Below are 11,797 nucleotides of genomic sequence, written 5' to 3'. Positions count from 1 at the left end.
TTCTAATTTTACAGAGCTGTAAAACATCACTGAGTCCTAACTGATTATTAGTCTAAGTTCAGTTTCTCGAGAGAGTCATATGTTCCCTTTGTGGGTTTATTAGAAATTCTCTAGCATATTAAAAAGTCACATTGTCACCCTATGTCATATTTTCAGATACTAATTTCCTTCCACATTATTTAATTATTTCACATCTGATAAGGACAAGAAATAATAATTTCCTGTTAATTCTACGTAAGAAAAACAATGGTACAAGTATGACGTAAATGGCAACTGCCTATAGTCCTCAATTCGTTGTCAATCAGTGATCAACGCCAGGGTTACCAAAAGAACACAGACTCAAGGGATCTGTCGCATTTAGAAGCTAGTACTCCTCAGTTCGTGGCGACAGTTCCAAATTTTAACGTATTCTCATTTTTCTACATACATTATGCGCTAAGTTCTTTTTTTTCTTACGTGCCTTGATTTAAAATTTCGTATATCTGTATTTCTCTGTCCCTAGAGTTTGGCTTCTTCACTTTGTGATTGGCTGTAGATCATCTTAACGTGATTGGCTAAAGCATCTGCCCGTTATATTTCCCATGGTCCATCGGGGAAAAACGAGAAAAAAAAAAACAGAGTGTCCTTAAACTCAGTTGTTTTATTGGCTCCTGCAGAGGCGTACGGCAAAAGCGTGTGCACTTCTACATTTGTGATTGGTTTTTATGTCCGTCAGTCCTGATGCCGGAAACCAATTCTATTGCTGGAGCTATGCCCGGTTGGCTGCAGGGGGCGGTTTCAGGCTGGGAGGGTTTTCATTGGTTCGGAGAGCACCAGCTCGCGACGGTCGGCCTCCCGTCTGTTGCCGTGGTTTCTGGCCGGGCCAGCCAGTTTGCCAGCCGACCAAGATTTAGAACTAAGGGAAGCGGGTCGGCTGATCGTTTGGGGAACAAGGCTACGGAGTCCAGGCCCGCGCGGAGCTGTTGCCATGGCAGCTGCCGCCGGGGGCGCAGAAGACGAGCCGCGTTCCGGCCGCTCGAGCTCCGATGGCGAATGCGCGGTGGCACCGGAGCCGCTGACAGGCCCCGAAGGTCTCTTCTCCTTCGCCGACTTCGGGTCTGCGCTGGGTGGCGGCGCGGGCCTCCCGGGCCGGGCGTCTGGCGAGGCCCAGTCCCCGCTGCGCTACCTCCATGTCCTGTGGCAGCAGGACGCGGAACCCCGCGATGAGCTGCGTTGCAAGATCCCGGCCGGCCGGCTGAGGCGCGCCGCCAGGCCCCATCGCCGGCTTGGGCCCACCGGCAAGGAGGTGCATGGTGAGCAGGGCGCCGGGAGGCGGGCTGCCCTCCTGAGAACAGCGTCCCTGACCTGCCCCCCGCGCTCAGGATGGAGTCCTCGGACGTCTGAGCCAAGGGCCCGGACTGACCCCGAGTCTTCTTTCGGGAATCTTAAGTATTATAGCTGCTAAGAACCCTGAATGTGAAAAAATAGCCTTCCTGCGCAGAGCCAGTCACCCAAGGCGTTTTACACTTGGTAATGCCTGAAGAGAAACTAAATGGCTCCGGTGTTTTACTACTAGATAATAAAACGGGGTATTAGAAGATACCACTGAGGGGAGCCCCGAGCCTGTAGCCAAGTCGTACCTACTTGTTTAAATACACAGACCTGGATTGGCCTCCTCTACGACATTTAAGCCTTAGGCAAACTATAGAACAGTTTAGCCTTAGTTTTCTCATCTGTAAAATGACTACAATAGTGCGTAGCAGGGATATTGCTAGAGTTACGTAATGTATAGCTATTATTCTGCTTTAGTTGTGTGCCAAATGCTGTTGAGTGATAGGTGATTGCTTTTAATACTTAAAATAACTCACTGAGATCCAAGTATTGTTGCTGTTTTACAGAAGAGGAAACAGGGGCTCAGAAATTGCCTTGCTCCGAGTCACATAGCTAGAAAGTGGTTGTACTGATACTAGAATCCAGGTCTGCAAGACTCAAACCTGCTCTTGCGTATCTACCTTATTGTCCTTTACATTTTGTGGATGACGTGGAAACCAACACCCTACAAGATTTAAGAATGAAGACTTTTAGGGTACCTTCTAGGACTGTTGTGATAACACCCATATCTTAGCGGTGTTATAAAGACTAAATGGGAATTTGAAAGTGCTGTATAAACCAAAAATTGCTATATAAGGAATGGTTATGTATTTGAGTTGCAGTTTTTTGACCATTACTCTGATGACAAAGGCATTGCTGTCTATTAGCTCTAACCTATAGGTAGTGTCACCAGGAGAAAAACGTTTCTGCTTAGGAATTACCAAATTTAGTAAGTCATTTGGGAATGGCCCATTTTGAAGAAGGGTATAAGATTATATGTGGAACCTATTCAAAGAGCTTCCATGTAAAAGTCTCACTTTGTCTTTGCAACAACTCAGGGCTGGCAGGACAGAACTCAACTTTATTTTACACATATTAGATGTGAGGCCCAGGAGGGTTACTAAGTAACTTGCCAGTTGCTACAAGTTGCTACAAGTTGCTACAAGTGGCAGAGCCAGCATCAGCTCTAAAGGCCTTGGAGGATTTGCTACAGGATGTGGCTTTTGTGACATTTCAAGTTACTCCGTGTTCCCAGGGTACTGTGTCTCCTAGCCTGACACCTTTCTTTCCCTTTAGATGTTACTGTGGCTGATGGATGGTGGGCTAACTAGGGAGCCATCCACTTTCTGCTTTATTGTGACTGGAGTTTTTTTTCAACTGACTCTCTTACTCTCTTCCCAGCTCTGAAGAGGCTGAGAGACTCGGCCAATGCCAACGATGTGGAAACAGGTGAGTGTGCAAAGCTGATCCAGCTCCATGGGCTGGTTGGGGAAGAAAAAACCCAGGTACCCAATTGCCAGGATGGCAGTGCTTGAGTTCAGCCTGTCTGCTCAGCCTCAGCACAGGCTCACTGTGCTGTATGACTGCAGTCAGCCTGCAGAAAGGAAGTCTGACCCAGATGCTTTTTCTTCCCATGCTTACTTGTCACCCTGAACCTCCTGCTGTCATAGCATTTATCACCCTGTGGGCTCCCTGATGGGGAGGACCATGTCTGCTTCTGTATCTCTGGTATCCAGCAGCAGAGTAGGAGCCTTGTGGAACTTCTGGTTAATGGGAATGAACAGTCAGTTTTAAGCTAGGAGACCTACCATCTGAATAGAGCCACCATCTTCAACTGCCCCCTGAGGCTTTGTGGTAGTTGGGTCAGTGGTTCTTAAACTTGTTTAGTTGACAGACCATCTGAAAGGCATGGGAGGGGCTCCTTCAAGACACCATTCTGGTCTTGTGTTGTTGCTCTCCAGCCTTCACCAGCTGACAGGGCAGTAGCAGCATCAAAAGTGCAAGGACAAGTTATAGAAAAAAAAATTAATTTTATCCACTGACTTAATTCTTTCTGTAAATCAGAGAAAAGTGGTATATTAGTTTTCTTTGGCTGCAGTAACAAATTCTCACAAACACAGTGATGTAAAATAACACAAACTTATTATCATATAATTCTGTAGGTCAGAAGTTCAATACAGATATTACCAGGCTGAATCAAGGTGTCAACAGGACCATATATCTTTTTGGAGGCTCCAGGGAAAAATCTGTTGCTCTGCCTTTCCCAGCTTCTAGGGGCCACCACTGTCCTTGGCTTGCCGTCTTCTTGCTCTGTCTTCAAAGTCGGTAGTAGTGGGCTGAGTCCTCCTAAGCTGTCTCTCATTCTTGCAGAGGGGAAGGGTTCTCTGATTCTGAGGACTCATGCAATTAGATTGGGCATGAATGATCCAGGATAATCTTATGATCAAGGTCCCTAACTTTAATCACACCTGCAGAGTCTCATAACCATAAATTCTGAGGCTTTAGACATCTTTGGGCCATTATTCTGCCTACCTCAAGCAGACATCATTCTGTTTTGTTGGTGGGACACTGTGGTCGACAGATAAAACATAAACATAGATTGAGGGCCATGGGATAGGAGAGCATATTTATAGCAGGCATGGAGAGAATGTCATTTACCTCAGGGAGCTGGTACGACACCATGGACCTTGAAATGGTTTCCTTATTCCTGGCATATCATAGTGAGCAGGCCTGGAAACTGAAGAGCTTTCAACTCCACTGTGGTCTTTTTCTATGAACTTTAATATTTCAGAGTATTTGAGCAGCAACCTAGATAGCTTCAAAGAAAAATGATAAGGGCTCTCTTTTTAAAATCTCCAGTGTGTGGCCAGAGAATATTGTAATTATACTTCCCTTCCACCAAAAGTCCAGTTCATCTTGAAACAGGTGTTCACATGGTAGTTTTATTATTTTGATAGAAATGCTGTGATTTTCCATTCAGAGTCTCTAACACGCCCATCTTCAAATCTAAGCGGTGCTTAGATTTACCAGGCTGTTGCAGGATAGTTGTTGAAACTGCACGATTAGCCTCTTCTTTCCTTTTATGGTAAACATTTTGTTTTCTTTCTCTGCATGTTGTTGGATTTTTTTGTATAGTTTAGCAATAATAGTGGACAAAAAGTTTATACCCTGCTATTGTTAAATAACTCTTCTATGAATTTATAATCATTTAAAATATTTAAAATATGAAAATAATATATGCATTTTAAATGTTTTGGAAAGTAGAGAAATATACAAGAAAAATATCCATAATATCAGCAAATCTCTGTTAATAATTTGGTGAATATTCTAACAGTCCTTTTTCCTATACAGAGGAATTTTCTTCATGGGCTTGCAAACTGTGCTATTTTCACAACTTTGTAGCTTGCATGATTTTTTTTTTTTTTGGTATCATTAATCTAAAAGTACATGAAGAACATTATGATTACTAGGCTCCCCCCTTCACCAGGTCCCCCCCACATACCCCTTCATAGTCACTGTCTATCAGCTTGCATCATTTTTTGTGTATCATAAACATTGCTCATAGTTTTTGTAACCATTATTATTTTTTTTTTTCAAATGGAGGTGTTATTTTTTTTCCTATTTATAGAATGGAATGAACACATGGCTGTAAGATTTTTTTAAAGCTTATAAAGTAAAAAGCAAAAGTCACCTTAGAATTCCATTGCCCAATTATAAACACAATTTCTAATGGTGCGCACTTCAAAGGAATAGTTATTTAGTCAGTCATATATTTATTTGCACATCGGTTTTTCATTTTCAAGATAATTTCCCAAGTATGGGAAATTACATCAAAGGGTAAGCATACTTTGATGGCTTTTGATAGATACTGTTAATGTGCTTCCCAAAAAGACTATAACTGCACAGATCACAAAATAGAACTATTTTAGCTTTGTTTTATTTCTTCAATACTGGCTATCTTTTGGTGAATGTACTGATAAACACTGAGATGACCTGAAGCTCCATTTCTCCTCCAGTCTCAAACCTTTCCTTCCACCTTCATTCATTTATTCAGTCAGTCAACAACATTCATCAAACAGGACAAATAATACGTTGGTCCAAGGCATTAAGGTAAACAAACAAAAAAACTACACTATAGTTGCAGAAGAAATATACAAAGTGATAGCATTAGCAAAATAAAACCCCCTACAAAACTGAAGATTACATGTTTCATTGGAGAGATATAAGTTCTAGAGCCAGAGAAACCTGGGTTTATATTCTAGCTTTGTGTCCTGTTACAGGGGGAATGTTGCCTGGGCACTTAACATGATCTCTCTGGATTGGGGTCCCCTGGTCTGTAAAATGGATATGATACCTTGCTGGGTGGTCAGGGGGCTTAGCTTCAGGTGCCTGACTCCTGGCTGGTGCTCAGTGTACAGTCGCAATTACCTTAAAATAGCATAATGTGTTAATATATGTATATTTTTTATTTTTATTAAGGTATCATTGATATACACTCTTATGAACATAATGTGTTGATATACTAGCAGGAAGAGAGATGTAGGAGAGGGAGTGGCTAACTCAGCTTAAGAAGAAAGGAAAGGCTCTTGTAGGAGGAGATATCTGGGCTTTGTCTAGAGGGACTCAAGTCCCAGAGACTAAAATGTTGCTTTGCTTTAAAACAATGTTTGGCAGCAATTTCTACATTTCAGTTTGACAATGTACATGTAATACATAATGCCTCACATTTTATAATGGCTCCATACTTTTCAAAAAAGAAATTTCCTATTCATTGTTCTCACCACAGCTGCTCTGGAAATTGGTAGGGCAGAGATTACTCCCATTTGCTGGTGAATTGGGGCCCAAGTCTAGGCTTTCCTACTCTTAGCCCAGCTCTTCCACTGCCCCAAGCTGTTGGCAAGGTACTTCTTTCAAATTTTTGCTGGGCTTAGCCTAGGACTTAGTCATGTGGCGGCAGAACCAGTGCCCTGCCTACTCTAAAGGGCCACATCTGGGAGCAAAGTAAGTGTCACCCAACAGCCTGGGCAGCTTTGTCCAGCTGGAATGTGTATCCAAACTCAGGTGGCAGGATGGGGCCAAAGTCTGTGCTGGGATTTCTGTGACTCTAGAATTCCTGACTCTGAGGGCCAAGGTCCTTGTATGATGTTCTATCTCCAGACACGTAGTTGGAGCACTCAGAATCTGTGGCCCTCAGGTGTGCCCTCAGGGAGCAGATGCCTTGTCCCGGCAGTCCCTGTGGGGCCGGCAGCCAGGAGCTCGCCCACACATTATCGATGCCCTGCCTGGAAGAGCCCCTGAACATCCCTTTTCATCCCCCGGGGACTGCAGCTTAGCTAACACTGCTGCTCTGTCCCCTGCCTTCCTGTCTTGGTGGTGTCAGTGCAGCAGCTGCTGGAAGACGGCGTGGATCCCTGTGCAGCTGATGATAAGGGCCGCACAGCTCTACACTTTGCCTCCTGCAATGGCAATGACCAGATTGGTGAGTCCTGGAGAGGGAGGAGGGAGGGGGGCTGGGCGAGTAGCACCTCTCCAGAGGCCCCGGGGGAAGATCTGTCTGCACAACCAGGGCTGCTGGATGTAAGGGAGGCCCAGCAAGGTGGTGTCCTCCCCCTTTACTCTCTAAGCCTGTGGGCTGCCGGACTGGACATGGGGTGGCCCTGGGCAAAGAAAATGACTGACTGAGGTCAGGCCAGGCCTTCAAGACATTCAGGCAGCATTTGCTCAGTGCCAAGGGTAGCCGCAGGGCAGTCCTCCCCACACTTTTTGTTTTTAAGGAATCTTCTTTGGTTATGGTATAGCTTCTGAACAGTAAACTTTATGTATACGCTGGTGTAACAACGTGGAGCAAGATACAGAGTATTTTCAGCACCCTAGCAGCCTGCCTGCCTTAGGCTGCTTCAGTCCTTACCCTCATTTGGGCCTTGTTCACCATAGATTCGTTTGCCTAGTTTTGAATTTGACATAAATGGGAGCATAGAGTACGTACTCTTGTATTTTGACTTCTTTCACTAACAAATATATATCCTTGGGATTCATCCCTGAATGTTATATGTATCAATAATTTGTTCTTTCCTGTTGCTGGATAGTATTTCCTGTGTGATATACCACAGCTCACCCATTCTACTATTGAAGGATGTGTGTGTATTTCCAGGTTTGGAAAAATACAATGAATATAAAGCTGCTATAAACATTCTTGTAAATGTAACTTGGTGGTTATAGGTACTTATCTATGTTAGATATAAACCTGGGAGTGGGTACACATATATTTAGCTTTAGTGTGTACTACCAAACTTATTCCCAAGGTGTCTATACCATTATACCGTCCCACCAGCAAATGTAGAGGATTCCACATTTTTCCACATCCTTGCTAACTAACGCTTTGGATTGTCTCTTTAATTTTAGCCATTCTGGTATAGTGGTATCAAAGTGGTTTAACATGTATTTAACATGATAGTAATATTGAGAATGCCTTCATGTATTTATTAGCCATTTTTATATCCTCTTTAGTGAAGTATCTGTTCAAGTCTTTTGTCCATTTTTAAAAATAAGTTGCCTATCTTTTTCTTACTGCTTTGTAGAAATTCTTTATATATTTTGGATATAAATCATTTATCAAATGCAAATGATACACCTTTTCTGTTGCCTTTAGTTCTCTGAATAGTGTCTTTTGATGAACACAATTTCTTAATAATGCAATTTATCAACCTTTGTTTATGGTTAGTATTTTTATGACCTTTTAAAGACATCTTTGCCTATCCCAAGATCATGAATATAAACTCTTGGTTTCTTCTACAAGCCTGACAGTTTTAGCTTTCACATTTAGGTCATATCTATGGTCCCTCTTGAATTAGTTTCTGTATATGGCGTGAGGCTCAGCTTGGCCTCCGCGTTATCAGTCTGCCTGCACATCTGTCTGGGTAATTGATGAGCCTTGATGATATCATGGTTGCCCCTTAAGGTGGCCTAGAGGCTCTCGAGGGGGTGCTCAGCTTCATCTATTAGCCTAATTCCCACTAAGGCGTTTGGCTGTGGAAGGAGCAGAAAATGCCGTTGAGAGCCTTCACTAACAGCCACTGCCGTTGGAAGCACTTTCTTTAAACCTTAAAATGTTAGTCCTGCAACCTGCATAGGCCAGGAGGCCCTCCTGGAATCCTCAGCTCCTGGCCATCAGAGTCCTGCACATGAGTCCTGTGAGTGAGTGAGTGAGTGAGCGAGTGCGTGAGCACGCGAGTGCGCGAGCAAGCCAGTGAATGAAGGGATGAAACCACATAGGGTGCTGAGTTCGTTTTCAGTGTCCACACCTGGAGCCTCTCTAGGTAGGGCAGGGGTGGGGGCTAGGGTCCAGTCCTTACAAGCCTCCGACAGCTGCTCTTGGGTTTTCCTGTTTCCAGTGCAGCTGCTCCTGGACCATGGGGCTGATCCCAACCAGCGAGATGGGCTGGGGAACACGCCACTGCACCTGGGTAAGGGCCTGGAAAGCTGCCAAGACACCCTTCTCTGCAGCACAGACAGGCTCCTTTGATGGAGAGCCCGGGGTCCTGCAGGCACCCAGCAGGATGTCCTACAGGTGGGGAGAGCCCGAGCCCCACGGCACACTCCCCCAGTCAGTCCCATGTACCTCCCCCTCAATCACTAGTTGGCTGTACCCTGAGCAGAGCTCCTTCGGCAACCTGAACTGCCTCAGCAGCAGCACTGCTAGGGGATATGAAGACGTGGTTCCTACCCTGTGGCTGACTCACACCACAGCTCATGATGTGGCAGGTTCCTCAGCCTCAGTGTCCCCAGCTGTACAGGGAGGCAGTTGGACTCGATTGCTGTGTCCCCGCACTTGCTGCATCCCCCCACTTGCTGCCTTAGTGATGCCTTCTCAGGGGTCATGACCTGGCGCAAGCAAACTCAGAGATGCAGTCCTGCTCCCTCCAGTGGACACAGGCCAGGCCCTGGTGGTCCTGGACTCTCAAGTCCCTGTTCTTCTTTCTCAGCGGCCTGCACCAACCATGTCCCTGTCATCACCACACTGCTACGAGGAGGTATGTGGTCCCTTCCCCTTCGCCCTCCTCTCTCGCCCTCACCCCCAGCACTCTCACTTCTGCCTGCTCCCACAGGGGCCCGTGTAGATGCCCTGGACCGAGCTGGCCGCACACCCCTGCACCTTGCTAAGTCAAAGCTGAACATCCTACAGGAAGGCCACTCTCAGTGCCTGGAGGCTGTGCGCCTGGAGGTGAAGCAGGTGAGTGCCTTCTTAAGCTGAGCCCATGGCACCAAGCAAGCAGTGGACACGTGCTGCTCCAAGTCCAGAGCTGGGTTGCTTCACACTGACCGCAGTTGGCACCTGCTCCTTGACAGCAGCATCAGGCCTCTCCGTGCCTCCTACCTAGCACCCCGCGGCTCAGCCACCCTCTTGTTTCAGATCATCCAAATGCTGAGGGAGTACCTGGAGCGCCTGGGGCGGCATGAGCAGCGGGAACGGCTGGACGACCTCTGCACCCGCCTCCAGATGACGAGCACCAAAGAGCAGGTGAGCAGCAGCCAGGGGTCCAGACCCAGGGCCTGGCAGGAGCCTCAGGGCCCCTCCATCCCTGCTCTGATGCAGTCTGACACTTGCGGTGGCTGTCGGCGGCAGCCCACCTCAGAGCCTCTGTTCACTTCCTTTGAAGCCACTCATGGCCCTTGTCTCTGGGGCAGGCTGAGACCATCTAGCATCAAGGATTAACCCTTGAACAGCTGTTCCATAGGGTGAAGCCATCACATGCTCTGGGAGGAGAGACAATGCCTGCCCTCCGTGTATGCCTGGGGGCCCAGGCCCCTGTGCCTGTCCCGGGACCCTATAACGGGGCTATAACTTTTTTTTTTTGCTTGTATTTTTTTGTTTTTGAGAGGGCATCTTTCATTTATTGATCAAATGGTTGTTAACAACAACAACATTCTGTATAGGGGACTCAATGCACAGTCATGAATCAACTCCAACAGGCCTATAACTTTGTCCAACAGGTGGATGAAGTGACCGACCTCCTGGCCAGCTTCACTTCCCTCAGCCTGCAGATGCAAAACATGGAGAAGAGGTAGCAAGAGAGGCTCCCTGCCTTCCCACTCTGCCACTGCCCCACCCCTGCCTCCACTGCTCTCATTGTAAAGAAAAAGCCCAATGCCTGGGACTTTGGAGCTACACTTGCCTGGTGAGGCCCTTGCCTGTGCCCCAAGATGCTGTGGGGCAGAGATGCTCTCTCACTGATCTCAGAGCCACAACCAGCCACAGTCTCTGTCATCTCTCTGGGCTCAGACCCACAGCCCCCAGCTGTGTCCTCCGGCTTCCACAGCAATTCAGCCACACCTCAGCTCTTGCCGACACACGCTGTCCTAGCAGGCCTCACTTGTCCCATGTCCTCCCTGGTGCCCTCAGCAGGCCCCACACCCTTTGCAGTGCCCCTTCCCAGCCATGGGCTACTTGCAGCCCATAGGGTGTGGCCTTAGGGCAGCGCTCTCTGGCCCAGGGTGTGGCTTGGCTGGCCCTGCACCTCTCACCAGCACTTAGATTTGGACTTACCACCTGATTTTCAAGAAGCATTGCTCTGAGTTGCTGGCTGGAAGGGGAGGGAGACTAAACCTTAGATGTGCACGATTAGGAAGGACCCTGCCAAACCTACAGCAGAAAAGCCCCAATCCTTTTTTTCCCAATCTTTGAAATGCCGGGCAGACAAAGCATTCAGTTCTGCAGCCTAGTGTGGTTGGCTGAGTAGTAGCCCCCCAAGATGTCTGTGTTCTAATCCCAGGAACCTGTGCACATCACCCTACATAGCAGAAGGGACTTCACAGATATAACTAAGGATCTTTAGACAAGGCAATTAGCCTGGCTTATCCAGGTGGGCCTGATGCAATCACAGGGATCCTTATAAGAAGGAAGCAGGAGATCAGAGAGGAAGGAGAAATATGGTGACAGAAACAAGAAGGTGGAGTAATGTGGGGAGGGGGTCACAAGCCAAGGAATGCAGGCAGCTTCCGGAAGCTAGAAAAGGCAAGGAAATGGGTTCTCAGGACCTCCAGAAGGAACCGGCCCTACTGACACCTTGACTTTAGCCCAGTGAGACTGACTTTAGAATTCTGACCACCAGAACTGTAAAGGAATAAATTTGTGTTGTTTTAAGTCACTAAGTTTTTGGTCATCTGTTGCAGAAGCAAGAAGAAACTGAAGTGCTAATGAAGGCCCAAAACTCATGTAAAGGAGGCACCCGCTCCTGCCACCACGGCAGCAGACATTTCCTCTGTGGGCCTTGGAGACCCAAAAGGCAGCACCCCCGCATGGCAGGGGGCGGCCCCGAGAGGGAGGACGGAAGGGAAAGCATGGCCTGGTCTCAGCCTCTCCAAAGAGGCATTCGACTACAGCGTAAAGACAGACTTTTTTCAGGCCGTAGTCCACGTCCATCCTGGCTATGCCCCACTTTCCCTCTCA

At 47.0% G+C, this 11,797-nt stretch overlaps 1 protein-coding gene across 2 annotated transcripts; it reads left to right on the top strand.

Annotated features, from left to right (window-relative positions):
• Positions 1–792: 792 nt before the first annotated feature.
• Positions 793–11,495, top strand: ANKRD54 (ankyrin repeat domain 54). Of its 2 annotated transcripts, none has more exons than XM_017653074.3 (8): positions 793–1,292; positions 2,752–2,799; positions 6,731–6,829; positions 8,742–8,813; positions 9,333–9,380; positions 9,456–9,580; positions 9,761–9,868; positions 10,342–11,495. In XM_017653074.3, the coding sequence occupies exons 1-8, from the start codon at positions 968–970 to the stop codon at positions 10,414–10,416; spliced, it is 900 nt and encodes a 299-aa protein (XP_017508563.2). In that variant the 5' UTR covers positions 793–967; the 3' UTR covers positions 10,417–11,495. The 2 variants fall into 2 exon arrangements, with proteins under 2 accessions (XP_017508563.2, XP_036862898.1); XM_037007003.2 differs by having other exon boundaries at positions 1,086–1,292; positions 6,736–6,829.
• The last annotated feature ends 302 nt before the right edge of the window (positions 11,496–11,797 follow it).

The sequence above is a fragment of the Manis javanica genome, chromosome 10 (assembly GCF_040802235.1).
Source record: "Manis javanica isolate MJ-LG chromosome 10, MJ_LKY, whole genome shotgun sequence".
NCBI lineage: Eukaryota > Metazoa > Chordata > Mammalia > Pholidota > Manidae > Manis > Manis javanica.
This window is presented reverse-complemented; position numbering and strand designations above follow the sequence as displayed.

Bases quoted from the DNA above. Each gene is read 5' to 3' on its own strand.
- ANKRD54 (XM_017653074.3), top strand. From the start codon at position 968: ATGGCAGCTGCCGCCGGGGGCGCAGAAGACGAGCCGCGTTCCGGCCGC. The intron at 1,293-2,751 runs GTGAGCAGGGCG...CTCTCTTCCCAG, and splicing joins CACCGGCAAGGAGGTGCATG to CTCTGAAGAGGCTGAGAGAC. The intron at 8,814-9,332 runs GTAAGGGCCTGG...CTTCTTTCTCAG, and splicing joins GAACACGCCACTGCACCTGG to CGGCCTGCACCAACCATGTC.